This window comes from Erpetoichthys calabaricus, chromosome 13, assembly GCF_900747795.2.
Source record: "Erpetoichthys calabaricus chromosome 13, fErpCal1.3, whole genome shotgun sequence".
Taxonomy (NCBI): domain Eukaryota; kingdom Metazoa; phylum Chordata; class Cladistia; order Polypteriformes; family Polypteridae; genus Erpetoichthys; species Erpetoichthys calabaricus.
The window spans coordinates 134,238,412-134,256,117 of record NC_041406.2 but is presented as its reverse complement, the minus strand read 5'-3'; the positions used below and the strand labels follow the sequence as shown (position 1 = coordinate 134,256,117).

General features: G+C 40.4%; 1 protein-coding gene across 1 annotated transcript in view; it reads right to left on the bottom strand.

Annotated features, from left to right (window-relative positions):
* The window catches only part of col14a1a (collagen, type XIV, alpha 1a), a 504,124-nt gene that overhangs the window by 169,826 nt on the left and 316,592 nt on the right, over positions 1 to 17,706 (bottom strand). Inside the window, 2 exon segments of the mRNA XM_051935518.1 lie at positions 15 to 157; positions 17,534 to 17,672. Coding sequence (XP_051791478.1) covers positions 15 to 157; positions 17,534 to 17,672 — 282 coding nt within the window.

The window sequence follows — 17,706 nt, the reverse complement described above, 5'->3', positions numbered from 1 at the left end:
AAAAAATATCTTACTGTCAAGAATGATTCCCACAAGAGGTTCTTTGTCTTCATTAAGGATTTCCCACAGAGCAAAGGGTTCATGTGGGGTCTCAGGTAGAAGGCGGAAGAGGATTGTAATGGTATATTCAGAGGGAAGGCCTTCTGGATGAAGATACCTGAAAATATTTTAAGATAGCAGAACAGATTATAGGTCGAAAAGCAAGAAATAACATTTTTAAAATCTTGGAACAATAACTTGTTCTTCCAAATTAGATGAGCATAAATTTTTAAAATTACCAAAATTTAGCGACAAGCGTAAAAACAGGAAAACACAGAAAACATTATTCTATTCATCCATTTATTTCTTAATCTTTTCTTAAGTAATTTAGTCCACTATAGGGTCACAGTGAATCACAACATATTCAACCACCACTTGTTTAAAGCAGAAACCAACCAGGCCAAACTCCATACATCCAATTACACCAGGGCAATTTAGAAAAGCTGACCAAACTAAAGTGCAAGTCTGTGAGTTTAGAAAAATACTGAGAAGCTTGAGAAGACCCATGCAGGCACAGTTATCTCTGCTCATCACTAGTGCTGTTTGTCGAAAGTCACTAAAGCATTTCTGCAGTGAATATACCATGCTTGTCAGTGACCTTGCTCTCTGAATAATTACTGGAAATTTGCTGTGTAGGAAATTTTTTTCCAGTGCCCCATGATGCTTTGTGAAACCAGCATGACCTCACAGAGCTGTAGTAGCCATGTGGAGAACTTTCCATCATGCGTAGTTTAAGTGTACTCCACCTCACATTTTGCCACGCTGCCTGATCTGCTTCTCGCATGTGTGATGTTACTACTTCACCTGGATTTGCACCTCACATATATATATAAAAAAAAGCTTGCATTGTTTTCATTTGATGGGTATATTATTTGATTATAATCAGAATATTATGAAACTACTTCTTTGTTTTGAATGGATTTATTGTACATTGTAGATTCACTGCTATATTAAATATGCTATGTTCCTTGATATGTAGTGCAGATTTAGGCAGTGACAGGGAAATCTTAGTATGTAATGCTATTCCATTACATCACAGGCTCTCTGGGTGTGCAAGTACGCACTGGTATGCATATTTTAACTGCTTATACTCCAAAGTACGAAAAGGGAAGTGCCAGTAAAGAGCAGCACAGATGAATCTCCAAGTCCTGGCAACTGAAGTCCCTACCCACTTTCCAGGTCCATATAAGTTATGGGAGCACAGATCAAATTCTTGCACAATTAGCAACAAGGCACAACTTCCTCTCTATTTTTGCAGATACTTTACACTTTTTTCTTCCATCAAAAAGATAAAAACACCTTGTAAACAGAACTAAATCTATCCATCCATCCATCCATCCATTTTCCAACCCGCTGAATCCGAACACAGGGTCACGGGGGTCTGCCGGAGCCAATCCCAGCCAACACAGGGCACAAGGCAGGAACCAATCCCGGGCAGGGTGCCAACCCACCGCAGGACACACACAAACACACAGCAAGCACACACTAGGGCCAATTTAGAATCGCCAATCCACCTAACCTGCATGTCTTTGGACTGTGGGAGGAAACCGGAGCGCCCGGAGGAAACCCACGCAGACACGGGGAGAACATGCAAACTCCACGCAGGGAGGGCCCGGGAATCGAACCCAGGTCCCCAGATCTCCCAACTGAGAGGCAGCAGCGCTACCCACTGCGCCACCGTGCCGCCCACTAAATCTATCATTATTATTATTTTAAAAAATTGTTTTGAGTCTGCACTGTGTCAAAAGGGGTGGGGATCCAGTCACCGAAACTGATCAGCTTGTGCTACCTGATTCATGGCACAGGCAATCAGTGCCTTGAAGATTGGAACTTTGATTGCATAATGATATATTTTACTTTTACTTATTGCCAGTTTGTGGCCATTTGTTATATTTTGTTTGTGGTTATCGTTCAGGGTAAAGCTTTTGTTGCCTGAGGCAGGGTGGTACAGTGGTAAGCACTTCTGCTTCAAAGCTCAGGCCACATTTTTGCCCACAATAGTCAGTCCAGTGTGGAACATGCCCCAGACACAGACAGGCAGACACATTCAAATCACCCCACACACGTTTATTATACAGTTCCATATTTACAATTAGTGCTCACAAGTCCCCAAGTCCCCCAAGTCCTGGCCAACACAGACACACTGCCTTCTCTTCTTCAGGCCGCCTCTTTGCCTCCTCCTAGACCTCGTCCTTCTTCCACCCAACTCCAGTCCTGAATGAAGGGAGGCGGCCCCTTTTATAATCACCCGGATGTGCTCCAGGTGCTTCCCGGCAATCTTCCACCGGCACTCCCCAGTGTGGCGGAAGTGCCGGCTGCATACCCGGAAGCACTCCGGGTATCCCCGATCCTCTTCTCCCCAGCACTTCTGGGTGTGGCGGAAGTGCTAAGGTCCAGGGCTCCAAAGGCATTGGGGTGCCCTCTGGCGGTGACCACTGGCCCCTACAGGGTTGAGCTTCAAAGCTCTGTACCCGTGGTCCCCATAGGCACCAGGGCGGTCGCCCCCATTTGATCTGGGGAAGATGTAAGCCCTCTTCCGGTCCTCCGGGGTGTCCCGGCCGGGTCGCCCCCCCCAGCCACCTGCGACACTAGCATAGCAGAAAGACACTCTTCTAGCCCTCAGGAACACTTGAAACACCATGATAATCCATTAAAAAATGGTTCAGTTCCTGCTTTCCCATTGACTTCAATGAGTTTTCCCTGAGTTTGGTGAATTTCCCAAACATTTCTGTGATTTCACCAAACTCAAGGTGAAGCAAATTCTGAGGGGATTGTTCAACACTACTTACCACAATCATATATTCTGTCTCTCTTTTCTTTTCTTAGGCATTGCAGCAAGTTAGGAAATTAGTAAAGCCACCAGCCGTACAAAATTAGCAAATTACGCCAGTGTACGAAGTTATGTGAGAGTGGTAGGATAAAAACATGCAAAAATTTGAAACTACATCCATTTACACCTGCATTTACATTTGTTACTGTACATTTGTTACTGAATGGCACGTGACTACATTAAAAAACAAGTGTAAACATGACGGTGATGAGTTCATCAGCAACAGATGGTTATCATATTTAACATTAGTGGACATGCAAATGGATTTTCTTTACACATGCATCATTTGAGTCAGCAGAAAAGACAAATGAGTTGTACAGGGGAGTGGAATAGATCAGGTAAGTGGCTGAGTGGCATACAAAGCCCTGTATAATTTAAAAAGTGAATAGAATGGTAGTGGCACTGTGTGTAAAGTGGAGCTACTATCTCCTTCATATGATTGTCATGTCTTTGGCTTCATGCTAACACATGAATATTCTTCATGGTATTGTGGCATGTGATGTTCTTTTCACATTTTCTTGTTGGGTCATTACGAGAAGCCTGTTGCCATTATAACTACAGTAGTTGTGGTGTACTCTGCTGCCGGATAAACACTTAAGGACAATGGGGATGCTGTTAATTGCTGTTAAATTGTTAGCATATTGAATTTTGATAAAGTGGGTCACTTTAAAACAGTGTAAAGGCCAAATCCAGTCTGCAGGCTTTCACATTTGTCACCCATAACAATTTAGGGAAAAAGTGAAAGTATTGTTCTTGCCGTTACTTTCCAAGTGCTATACCATCTGAATTTGCATTTTTGAAGTTTACGTCCACAAAGAAAATATAGAGGTAAATTCTTTTGTAGAAAGTTCAGTAATAATAATAATACATTCTGCTTAACTGTGCCTTTAAAGCCGTTTTAGGGAACAATTTACAAAAAAAAACATAAAATACATACAGTAACTGTACATGGTGGAAATACTATAGATAAATATTCTATAAAAATAAACACAAAAAAAATTCTTCTTTCTTAATATTTAAGGCATTAGAGTCTTGGTGACTTACAATAACAGTGGTTAATAGTTTTAACATGCTAGATCTGATATTATGTTTATATTCTGTGCTTCATTACAATATTACTATATAATGTTTTATCCTTTTCTCCTACATAGTAATATAATAACACAGAGGAACTACAGAAGAAAAGGCAAAGCAGGCTCTTAATGCTTAGGAGACAGCATTTCTATACTGTGAATAATGACATTTCTTCACATATTCTACAACTCTGTGACGGCCAGTTTAATTTTCAACACTGGTGTACTGGGCCGGTAAAATGACTTCAAGAGAAGCCCACTTCAATACTAATACAAGTATTTTAAGTTTCAATATTTTCAATACCGATACTGAGTATTTTTAAAGAGCATAGGAATTTTTTATCAAATGGTGATAGTGTCTTAGAATGTCTAACATTAATTGGTCAGTCAGTATTTAGATTAACTAATATCTCGACACAGTACCAAGGTCACTGTAACAAATTTTATGTGTAATTTTCTAACCTGCTTAATCCAGACCAGAGCCATCTGGGGGTGCTGAGGCTTATCCCAGCTACCACAGGGCACAAAGCACTTGGGAAACCGTGGACAGTACGTCCATCTCCTTTGCAGGGTAAACACACGCTATGGCTAATTTAACATTGCAAATTCACCTACACTGCACATCTTTGGACTGTAGGAGGAAACCTACAAAGAAATTGGAAGAACATGCAAACTCCACACAGGGAGGAATCCAGGTCGCAAACCTCTTTCTCCTTTGTGCGGGGCAGCATTACCACTGCACCACCATGCTGCCCAGAATTAAGATATAAAAGTAATAAAGATAATGTCTTTTTCATAAAGATTTGGTTATTTGTTTAACACATGTAAAACTGGCAATTACTTCACAAAAGTACTTAAACTGATCCCCTCAGAACACTAACATTTACAAAAATATATTCCCACATTTGAATTTTCTATTATATTCAGCCAATCTGTTTTAACAAGAAAGATTTTTGTCATATTAGCTTTACATTTAGTTAAGTTTCAAATTTGACGCATATTTTGCAAGGCAGGAACAATCTTTGGACAGCCCATCACAGGGTGAACACGCATACACACACACCGATTATTGTGGTATCAATCTTCTCATCCCTATCTATGACTCAAGACTCGTAATGCACTAAGCTCCCTCTACCAGGCTCCGAAGACCACAACTGGGATTTCCACTACAGCTACAACTCCAATGTAATCCGGAAGGTGTCTAAAAAGGAGCTATGTCAGAATGATGCTGCCATCCAAAGTACTAAGAGAATACCTTGACCTTAGGAGGCAATCTCCCTATGTCCATGCAATATACTGGCTTCCCAAATGGGAAATAAAACAGTAACTGTCCCCGCCATAATGACCATTCATGGTGGCCTCCCAGTTAGAAAAGTAAGCAATAACCATCCTAGTCAGGAATGGCCAAGCATCCCTGCAGTCCATCACTATATGATCATCTTTCCAGAGGCTATCAAGCAAATTTTTCCATGTTATACTAATAATGACATGAAGTGTATAATGTGGTGTCAGAGTTCTCACTCTGGCTATTTATTTAGTCAGAAAAGAGAAACTCAGCAGTTAAGCACTGAGTTTGCATTTGGAGTATAAAAGTGGCTACTGTTATTTCTTGATTTTTCTAGTTTCTTGGATTTTTTTATGCTACTGTTTTTTTGGATTCTGCCCTTTGATTGTGTATTGATTGATTGTGTATTAGAATTTGTTTGTTTGGGACTGCATTTATAGGCAGCTCCTTTTAACCTTATTTTCACTTTTTCCCTTAATTTTTCATATTAAAAACTTTTTTTAAGATATCTTTTAAATCATCTCTAAAAACCACAGTTTATGTTTTTTTTCTTTCCTTTGCAAGATATTTGGATATATTTTCAGACTCTGAGTACTTCTTTTTTAGATTTTCAATACCATTTCCCTATTTTTGGGCTGCTAGGTGGAGGTCTGCAAATAGCTAATGGAGGGCTGGCTGACTTGAGTGAGCCTCTTCTTGAAGGTTCTGACCGGCTTTATGGTCCTTTGCAGAATTTACACATTTTGCCATATCCATGACTCTATATCACAACTATCAGTTGTATTTTGAAATGTGCCAGACAGACCAGCCAATTGACATAGGACTTACTTTTGTACAAATGAGGTAAGAACTGAGCCAGTTTATATGACAGAACTTTCAGGTGGATGTCTCACCTGACAAGCCATAGTGTCTGACAATGCCTAAACTCGGTAAGCAAATTGTTTTCCAAGGGTTTATACCATCTGGAAATTCTCCTTCCAGATTTAAGCCTAAAGAGATATTCATTCACTACAGGAACTGAAGAAGAAAGCTTGCATATCAAGCAACAGAGATTTTTATCCATACAGGCACTCAAAGAGAGACATTTTGACCCACAAATGATACAAAATATTACAAGCAATCTCCACCACTGGCAAAAATCCCCTTCCAATTAGAGTCAAATAATTAACAGTGCTTCACAAAAACTTTTGTGACCCTGGTTTACTCTCTTGCTTTGGCTATTTTTGGGTAAACAGAGGTAAGATTTAATTAACAGCTCATCTTGGAAGATAAAAAATGGCAAAATCAAGATATGAATTGATGGCCACAATTAGTGAGTACTGAGGGAGGAAATCCTTGTAAACATACAGTGTACATACATGCACACTTTTTGAGAAGACATATACACTCACTAAAATAGTTGTATAACATAAAATAATGGGAAACTCCATAATAGAGTCCATAGAAATCACATCTTACAACTGACAAGGAGAGGGACTTCGCTACAATAACCCAGTCAAATCATGGTTTACTTCGCTCTTTTTCACCTATCAAAAAAGGTAATAAACAGCTCAAGTAGTTTATGTAATACCTGGTTTCTCAAAAAATTGAGGTAAATGGGCCCACTGCAAAATTCTGGTTCTCAAGTCATCGCTTACACAACATTTTCCAGTAGAAACTTTGCTGGGGACTGCATTTATAATACTTTCTACTAAATTGTCAGTGTAACCAAAGTAGCTTCCAAGGATTTTTTAAAATTTTTTTATTGAATATATTGAAATCACACAACATTCCATACAAATACATCAATTTTACAAGAATAGGACTGAAAACAAATCAACCCCCACCCGTGAGAAAGAGAGCATGGCCAGCAGAATAAAACTTAAACCTAGTAAAAATAAGCAAATAGATAAATTAATAAGTGAATATAGATAAATGGAGAAGACAAAAAAAAGGGAGAGAATCTGCTTCCTGAGTGCTTTAAAAGCTTATTCTAAAATGTTATTGATTAGATCCTGCCAGGTTTGGAAAAATTTCTGCAGAGATCCTCTAAGTGATAATTTTACTTTTTCCAATTTTAAATAATATATAACATCAGTTACCCACTGACTTAAAAGGTGAGAGTTAGGATTCTTCCAGTTGATTAAGATAAGTCTGCGTGCCAATAGTGTAGTGAAGGCAATTACAGTTTGTTTGTCCTTCTCCACTTTAAGCCCATCCGGAAGAACACCAAACACAGCTGTTAGTGGATTAGGAGGGATTGTGACACCAAGGCTGTCTGAAAGGCATTTAAAAATCTTGGTCCAAAATGATGTTAATTTGGTGCAGGCCCAAAACATGTGACCCAGTGAGGCTGGAACTTGATTGCAGCGTTCGCAGGTTGGATCTTGCCCTGGAAACATTTTGGACAATTTTAAGCGAGACAGATGTGCTCGATATAAATTCTGTAAAGTTCTCGTCTGCTAATAAAAGTGGGTTAAGACGCCACCTGCAAGATGAGTATGTGGGGCATAATGATTTTACCTCCAGAATTTAATCGTAGGCAAGAAATGGTTATCTACAAAAAATAATCAATTCTTGAGTAGCAAAGATACACTGGTGAGCAGAAAGAATATGTTCTTGAAGTTGGGTTTAGAAATCTCTAGGGATCTGATAAGTTGTGGTCAGTTACAAACTATGTAATTGTCTTTGCAATATGTCTTCGCCCCTGTGGCAGGTGTCTTCTCACTTATCCTCTCGTTTGTCTTGAGCATACTATTTATTTCTTTCTTTATATCATTCTTTATCTCTTGGTTGAGCTCAGCGATCATCACCTTCAGTTCGGACAGATCATTTCTGCTTTCGTGTACCGTGAGTGAAGCGGTGGGCTCTATTACAGCCAATGTTCCCGGCTCGTGAGGAGTAGGTGAAAACGCGGACTGCAAGGCCTTTTTCAGTTTCAAGTGATCTTCTCCAGTCGGCGAGCTATCTGCATCACTGCATCACTTGCACATTCGCTCCCATTTTCGCTCTCAACTGGAGATGATGCAGCGGACCGTGGTCCAGAGGAATCCGGGCTTTCGCCTGTCTGTTCCAGGTCAGTCTCTGATAGGCCGTACCTTGAACTTGAACTTGGACTAGCCTATCTAGGCTTGGATGTAACTTTAGGTTTCTTTTCCGCTTCTTTCTGACCCCCTTTCTTACCGGCCATGTTTATATATGCTTGCATATACTGTAATAGAACCCTCAGGTTGGATAAATACAGGATACCTCGGGAAAAATAGGTAAAAATAAGAAATAATAACACCGCTGCTAACGGAACTCAGCTTCAGACGTCCATCTCCCGCAACGGACGAGACCAACTCGCTTCCAAGGATTTCTCATTGGAGAATAAGTTTTAGCGTACTGCTGGTACCTCGTCGGAATCATTAATCTTGGCATAATTGCTTTCTGTCTGATATGAGATGGTAAAATCAAAGTGACTATAGGAGAGTGCCCATTTAACTTGTGTTGCATTTAATCTTTTAGCAATTTTTTTATACATGAAGTTTTTATGATTTGTGTACATCATAAATGGTAATTGTGCACCCTCCAGCCAGTGGTTGCATTGTTCTAAAGCTACCTTAATTACTATTAACTCTCAAAACCCTGCAACATAATCTGATCTGCAGATGTTAATTCTCTTGAAAAATAAGCACAAAGGTGGGTTTTGTCAGTATCTGGGAATTTCTGTGGAAGAATAGAATTCATCTCAATACTAGATGCATCAAATTCAACTATGAATTGTTGTGATGGATCTGGATGTCATAATAACTGGTGCAGAGATGCATAATGTTTTTTAGTAAATCAAATGCTTCTTGTGCTTCCCATGTCCCATAACTGGCATTACCATTTTGTTATACTTTGGCCCACAATTCCTTTCCTTAAAAAACAGTTGCCAGACACTCTTAATCTCAGTGCAAGTATCAGCTTTCTCTCCACATGGCCTCTTTTGAATGCAATCTCTGGGCCTTATCTGATAAAATGATCACAACACTACACACAGAGATGTCTGCAATCATCATCTCAATATCTGATCATGGATAAAGGGTCATAACTCACCAACACACAACATCGATAGACAAAACTTTGCAACAACTGTAAACCAAAATGTGGGGCTTATGTGCTTCAAAGAATCTAATGGCAAAACACCTACCCCTTAGATGAAAAAAAAAACTGAAAACACCAGATCTATGCTCTTTCTACATGCTCAATGATCTTAGCCAGGCTGTAAATTCTGCTCTATGTAGCAGGGTCCTCATTTCCTAGGGTGTGACCATAACAAAAGGCTGGAGTGACCTCTTTTACTCTTCCAGGAAACCTGGTGTTGTGCTGGAAAATTGGAAGACTTACCCATTGTCTTGTTTGTAGTGGTGGCAGAGAAATTTTAAATGTAATGTTTTCATGGAGAAATTGAAAATTGAATATTGAATTGGTCAATAGTTGACTAAATGCTATATAGTGCCAAACAATGTGAAAAAAGTCCTTGGAAAAAAAAAATTTCTCATGTAACTGGTGTTGCATTATCCACATATTCAATATCCATTTGTATGGTCAAAATCTGCAAAATGTGTGCATTTACAGTTTCTTCCTGAAAAAACACAATTGAACATAAACAGGGAAGTCGTTATTCCCACAATGCTGGGGGGGATGGGGGGGGCATATCTTGAGTTTGAACGCACAGCATTGTGGGAATGCCAACCTCCCTGTTTATATTCAATTGTGGTTTTTCAGGAGTAACTTTTTGATATTTTAGTAAAGAAAATGCACATATTTTGTACAGTTTGACCAAACAAATTGATACATTTTAAAAAGTATTTGTGTGTGGCATATTCCTTTAAGATAAAGCCAGCAAATATAGTATGATATTTGTATGATGGTAACTGAAAAGTAATAACATGTGTGTAAGTTTTTAGCAATTACAGGCTTCTTTCCGTAAATTCATACAGGAAGTTCAAAGCAGCATCTCACACAAACTGCAATATGGGTATGGGTGGACACCAAGTGGACCAGTGCAGAATAGCTGTGAACAAATCAATGCCTCCTTCATGATGCATGCACTAGAAACTTTATGACTAGTAAAAAAACTTATTTTATCCTAATCACATAAATTGAAAGATCAGAAATTAAAATGTATGTGCTTTTTATGTGCCTTTTGAAGTTATTTAATGTAGACTTTCACTGACTTATGAACCTTGTTTATAAATTGTATAGCACTTTCATATTTCTGAAGTCCTGTCTGGAAGTTAAAACAGACATTCCTGGGTGAGAAAAGTTAAGATCTACCACACACTACATTAATTTGGCATTCCTAGGAGGGCACACTCACTGCACCTGGTCCCAATCCAGGTGGTTAGTTGTGTGGTGGGTGTGGGAACACACTATCAGCAAATGCTCCCAACCTAGGTGGACAACTTGCTGATATTTTTTTAAATAATTACTGGCATTGCCAAAGGCAACAAAGATAATTAACTGATTTATCAACATCAATTAATCAATTCTTCTAAAATCATACACACATCCTACAATGTGACAGTAGAAATTACCAAACAAAAATTCTTAATAAAGTGTCCATAATAATTTGCAAAGCCAGCAAGTCACTATACTTATTTAACACTACAAGAGCCACAGCTGATGCCAACTGGTATTTTGTTTTAAAATCTTTAATTCATCAGTGTGCATGTCATGCTCCTGTCCTTTCTTGACATTTCCTAACTTGCTATACTTCAGATGCCAATGTTGTTGCAAGTCTGAAACTCAATTCAGAAAATGTGACTGATGATATTTTTTCATGTTTTTGTTAAGAAAGAACCCTAATTACCGTTACATATAACCTAGGTGTGAACTGGTTAGTGTCTCTCTCCTCCGGCATGCACTTGAATACATTTGGATATCCAGTTTACCTTGACAAATCCTATCCCTTTCTACAGTGCTTGTTCACATTTGGTGTTTGTGGAGAGGATAATGATCAGCAATACATAAATCAGTAACATTACCCAGTCAGCCATGATCCTGTTCCTTCATGAAAGGGTAGATGTGTTCTTGTAGCAAGACAACTCTTCCCACAATAACTCCAGGCAACTCAACATACTCTAGAAACTGTTCATCATTTTCTCTGGCCAGCAAGCTCACTGGACCTTTACTTACAGTAGTTGAGTTTGTATGAGATTGGACTGGACAATGAATCTTCAAGTCAAGAAAAATTGGGGAGCATGCACTGGTACAGTGCGTTGCCGCACCCACTACACAACGAAACAACTCAGGATCCCGGCTTGCGACCCCCCCAGGCAGGCATGCGGTCCAGTCCCAACCTCCGGAAATGACCCTCTATCTGCCGCAGCCAGGTGTTACGTGGGCAACCCCTTGGCCTGATCCAGCTATACGGGTCCCCAACAATGAGGATCTTACGAGCCGGATCACACTCGGGGAAACGCGCCACATGGCTGTAGTGCCGTCACTGATGCTCCCTCACAATGCAGATAATGTGCCTCATTCGGGACTCTATGAGCAACCACTCATTCGACACAAAGTCATACCAACGGTACCCAAGGATTTTCCGGAGAGACACAGTACCAAAGGAGTCCAGTCTTCGTCTCAGGTCACTGGATAGCGTCCATGTCTTGCAACCATATAGCAAGACAGGAAGCACCAGGACTCTAAAGACTTGGACCTTCGTCCTTTTGCATAGATATTGGGAGCGCCACACACCCCTTTCCAGCGACCTCATGACCCCCCCATGCTCTCCCAATCCATCTACTGACTTCATAGGAAGAGACACCAGAGACATGAATGTCACCGCCAAGGTAAGTAAACCTCTCAACAAGGACAACACTCTCTCCGCAAACAGACACACTGCTGATGGCTGTGCCCAAGAGGTCATTAAAGGCCTGGATCTTGATTTTTATCCAGGACACTCGCAAGCCCAGACACTCAGACTCCTCGCTCAGTCTCTCGAGTGCCTCGATCAGAGCCTCCATTGACTCTGCGAAGATCACAGCATCGTCAGCAAAGTCAAGATCCATGAATCTTTCTTCACCAACAGATGTCCCATAGCCGCTGGACCCCACGACCTTGCCCAACACCCAGTCCATACAAGCATTGAACAGAGTAGGAGCGAGAACACACCCCTGATGAACCTAGTGCTGGGTGGTATGACCAAAATTCTATATCACGGTATTTTTCAAAGTTATACCAGTTTCATGGTATTCTACGGTATTTTTTTCCCATGAAAAATGAGTGGATGTTAAACACATTTTCCACTGCAATTACTGCAGTAGACTGGCTATGAATAACCTATTCCACTGTCATGAGAATTGTACACTACACCAAAAAAACATTTTAATGTGCACACAAGTATTAATACAGGTTTGCATGGCTCCATAAAGTGATAGTTTTCAAGGGGGTGGCACTAATGAAGAGAAGAAAACACATTGCATAACAGTTGCAGTCAAAATACAGAACCTTTTTATTGAACTAAAATTTTGACAACATATTTTCAACCATCCAAAGAGGCATTTAGACTTAGTAAAATATCAAGAGGTGCTTGTCAAAAGTTGTATTGCACTGAACATGTCTTAGAAAAGGAATAAATAGTAAATACTTTTTGTAAACAACTACACTTTGTTAATGTTAACAATCTCTGTCCACTGACACGTTAAAGTGACTTTTTAAACAACTTAACCATCATTAAACTGCATAATATTTAAACTAATTAATAATAACAATAAAATAAATAATAGTGCAACTTCCAGTAATAATACTATTACTTCAAGACTTCTAACCCAGGTGCATTACACAGTATTCACCAATTAAAAATAAAATAAAATAAAACAAGTGCAACTTGGTGATGACATCTTTACCAACTGAGCCATCATTAAGGCAAATTGCATTAATATAAACCTATCTTCAAGCTACGCTATATACATAAATAATAAAACTGCAACTTGCATTTATAATGCTATTTGTGGTATTGCCCTATGATATCGTATTAGGGCCACAGTGAAGAAAAAAAAATACGGACACAGGGAAGAAAAAAAAAACTATATGTCGAGATTAAAGTCGACATTTCCACTTTATTCTCATAGTTTATTTTGTAATTAAAGTAGAATGTCGTAAACTAAACTTCATCCTAAAATCAATGTTTAATTTACTAGATTTTCTCAAACCCCATCATAAGTTATGTAGCACATTAAATGCTTTGTGTTAAGTGTTCCCCGACCCAGTTGTTAATCGCTATGCACTTCTTAAACTAACTTCCTCTACACAGAGGAGGCGCAGGCAGCGATCAGCACACAGAATACATTCACTTCATGATATCCCTGCTCTCTGAAAATTTAGAATGCTAAGATAATTACTTGATATCATTTTCAGGATGAAATAAATGAAAGCAGATATTAAATATACACGGTACTGTAGCGGTAGTGCTGCTCCCTCGCAGTAAGGGGTCCCCAGGTGTACATTCAGTGTAGAGAACTTTCTGGCAGGTGTGACAAGGCTCCAAAAAATGGATGTATGTATGGGTATCGCACAGGTTTAGCTTAAATATTGTGTAAATTTTGGGTTTGTGATCTGGTGGTCGGAGACACAAACACAGAATTTAATGGATGTTCATCTGAGCAGGCTTTCTTTATTGCATGCGTGCTGTCTCTGTCTGACGTATCAAACCCCCATTCCTATCCTTCCTTTTTCTTTCTCCAGATAACCAATCACCACACAATAAACGTCTTTGTGAATTTAAAACTAGTTCTAAACTCAAACCACGAAGTGTTCAGAACTTTAAAAAAAATCTTCGTCATACATGTTTAATTATGCCATCCATTCAGGGCTGCGCCCATCCCAGCAAGCATTGTGTGCAAAGCAGGAGCAAATCCTGAACGGGGTGCCAGCACATCGCAGGGTGAATACGAGCAATACATACACTAGCAGGGTTAAAATAGCATAACAAAACCCGCCATCCTACATGACTTTGAAAGGAAACTGAAGCACCCCGAGTAAAACCACCAGAAAAACATGCAAATTCAAAGCAGGGAACACCCGGGATCCCCTTGCTGCGACCTCCATGCCACCGTGCCCCCACATGATTAATACATGTTTTAATGCAGTTCATCATGAAAATTATATCAAGTATTTATCTTAGCATTCTAAATGTTCAGGGAGCAGGGATATCATGAAATTAATGTATTCTGTGTGGTGATCGCTGCCTGCACCTCCTCTTAGTGCAAGAGGAAGTCAGTTTAAAAAGCACATAGTGATTAACATGGCTCCAAGAACACTTAACACAAAGCATTTAATGTGCTACATAACTTATGACGGGGTTTGAGAAAATCTAGTAAATTAAATATTCGTTTTAAGATGAAGTTTAGTTTACGATGTTCTACTTTAATGACAAATTACAAGAATAAAGTCAGCATGTCGACTTTAATCTCGACAAATGGCAAGAATAAAGTAGAAATGTCGAGAATAGATAGATAGATAGATAGATAGATAGATACTTTATTAATCCCAATGGGAAATTCACAGAATAAAGTCAACATGTCATCACACAACTACACAGTAATCAGGTACATTACACAGTATTGAAAAAAATAGAACAACTACAACTTGGCTTGCAGTATTATCCAGTAGTATAGAAACAATATTCACACATTTGAACTTAATGATCCACATCCGACCTTTTAAAACCAAAGTATCTCCAGACAACAGACGTGACTCCTTTTTTCAGCAAAAGTTCTTATGTGTCATCATGTTCAACTTTATCATCTGCTACAGCTTCAGTTTCAGAATGTTCTCTGTCAATTTTCACTACGCAATACCTTCACTACCGCATGTACTCCGTTGCATGCCTGTTTAGTGGTGTAGCAGTGAAAAAGAGCCACCGCGCCACACCGCCACTAACGCATGTACTCCGTTGCATGTGTCTTTAACAGTGTAGCAGTGAAAAAGGTTTCCCCTTAAACAGTTTTCCGCTGCGCCATGTTCCGAACATTGTTTAGGCAATTTACACCAGTGTTGCGATATAAGAAAAATCCATATCATAACAAAAATAAAAAACGGTTTTCGGTATGAACCAGTATACTAGCCAGCACTAGATGAACCCCAGACTCAACTGGGAAAAACGCAGAGATCCTGCCTCCACTCTGCACAGCACTCACAGTACCAGTGTACAGGCTGGCCATGATATCCATAAACCTCGAGGGGATCCCGCGAACCCTCAGGATGTCCCACAGGGCAGCACAATCAACTGAGTCGAACGCTTTATGAAAATCGACAAAGGCTGCAAAGAAACTGACGATATTCGCATTTGCGCTCCATGAGAACCCTCAGTGCCAGGATGCAGTCGATGGTAGACTTCTTAGGCGTAAAACCAGACTGTTCCAGTCGCTGGTAGGTGAGCAAGTGATCATGGATCCTATTGAGGACGACCCTAGCAAAGACCTTACCTGCCAACAAGAGCAGTGTTATCCCCCTGTAGTTGCTGCAATCCAGGCGATCACCCTTCCCTTTCCAGATAGGGACGACAAGTCCCATTATCCAGTCAGTTGGGATGATGCTAGTCTCCCAAATGGAAGCAAAGATTGCTTGCAATGCCAAGAGCACAGCATTACTACCAGCCTGGAGAAGTTCACCCCAGATACCAAAGATCCCTGCAGCCTTTTTCCATCCTTAGCTGGTTCACCACCTGTGCAATCTCAGTGAGATTGGGTGGTTCACAGCTAACTGGAGGATCAGCCTCAAGATCCGTGGACCCAGAGATATCCAACATCCTAGCCGGAGGATCAGCTTTGAACAACTGCTCAAAGTAGCTAGCCCAGCGGGTCACATTTGCAGTATCATCCGTAAGGACCGTTCCATCAGCTGCCCTGACTGCAACTCTGCGAGGAACAGATTCAGATGTGCGTAATGCTTTGATTCGCCTGTAAGCAGGACACAGTCGCTAGACCACAGATGGTGTGTCACCTGCTCACAGATTCCTCTAACAAACTCTTTATCTGCCCTCAGAGCCCTCGCAGCCATCCTTCTCAGTTCCCAGTACACACCAGAGTTGCCACTGAGCCATGCACTGCGACTCCTCTCAATGATATCCAGGGTGCCCTGCGAGATGAAACAGCTCCTTCTGGGAACACCGGTAACACCAACATAACCCTCAGGGTCTTGTCACGGAAGGTCTCCCACATCACATTAGGATCAGCAGTCGTACCCAAATCTGAAAGTTCTTCACACAAACTGCATGCAAACTCATTACAAACAGCCTGGTCTTGGAGTCTGGCCATCCTTCTCAGTTCCCGGTACAGACCAGAGTTGCCATTGAGCCATGCACTGCGACTCCTCTCAATGATATCCAGGGTGCCCTGCGAAATGAAACACCTCCTTCTGGGAACACCGGTAACACCAACACAACCCTCAGCAACCCTCAGGGTCTTGTCACGGAAGTTCTGCCACATCATATTAGGATTGGCAGTCGTACCTAAATCTGAAAGTTCCTCACACAAACTGCATGCAAACACATTACAAACAGCCTGGTCTTGGAGTCCGGCCAAGTCCAGGCTCATTTTCCTAGTAGGTGGTAACCTACTGGACCTAAGCTGGATCCTAAGAGTAGCAACAACAAGTCTGTGGTCAGAATTCACAAACTGGGCACTTCTGTTGACCCTGCAGTTTTGCAAGAGCCTCCAGTGTCTGCCCACGAGGATGTGATCGATCTCCTTCACCGCACCACCAGTATTGGAGTACCAAGTCCAACGATGCGGTTCAGGGCGCTGGAACCAGGATCCAGCGATTCGCAGCCCCTGACCTTTTGCAAAGTCAAGGAACATGGAGCCACTTTCACCACAGTCACCAGACCCATGGGGATCGAGACAATCCTCATAGCCAGCCCTGTCAGTGTTTTTAATGAATTTAATTTTTTTTTTAATGAATTTTTTTTTATAATTAATTTTTAATGAATCTTTCATGTCCAGTTATACAAATCAAGCATTTGTACCTCCAAGATGAAAAGGGCATGAACTGACATTCCACAGGAGGACATTTGTCATTTGTATGATCGTTGCCATGCCAGAATGCAGAGTCAAATGTCAGTTGCACTGTGTTACTCTTCAGTAGAGTATAATAAAAAGGAAAAACAATCAAAATAACATAATAGGTACAAATAATACAGTATATACCGAATGTTGTATAATAAAAACAATACTTTTATAAGCAGGTTATGTATATGAGTGCAACACATTCAATACTGGTTGAACTTTACTGCTACCTACAAAGTACAAGTTATTGTGTAAGTTCATTATTCTTACCTTTTGTGCTTTAACTTACTTTGTGGGCTGTGAGATGAGAGCATCTTTGTGTAGTCTGTAGCAGGGGAAACTATTAAATGTTCCAGACTCCATTGATATTCCATCAATAGAGGCATATTGGTTCTCAACAAGACCAAACATCTCCATCATTCTAAAACCTGAAAGAGAAAGTGAAAGTCTGTTTGATTCCTT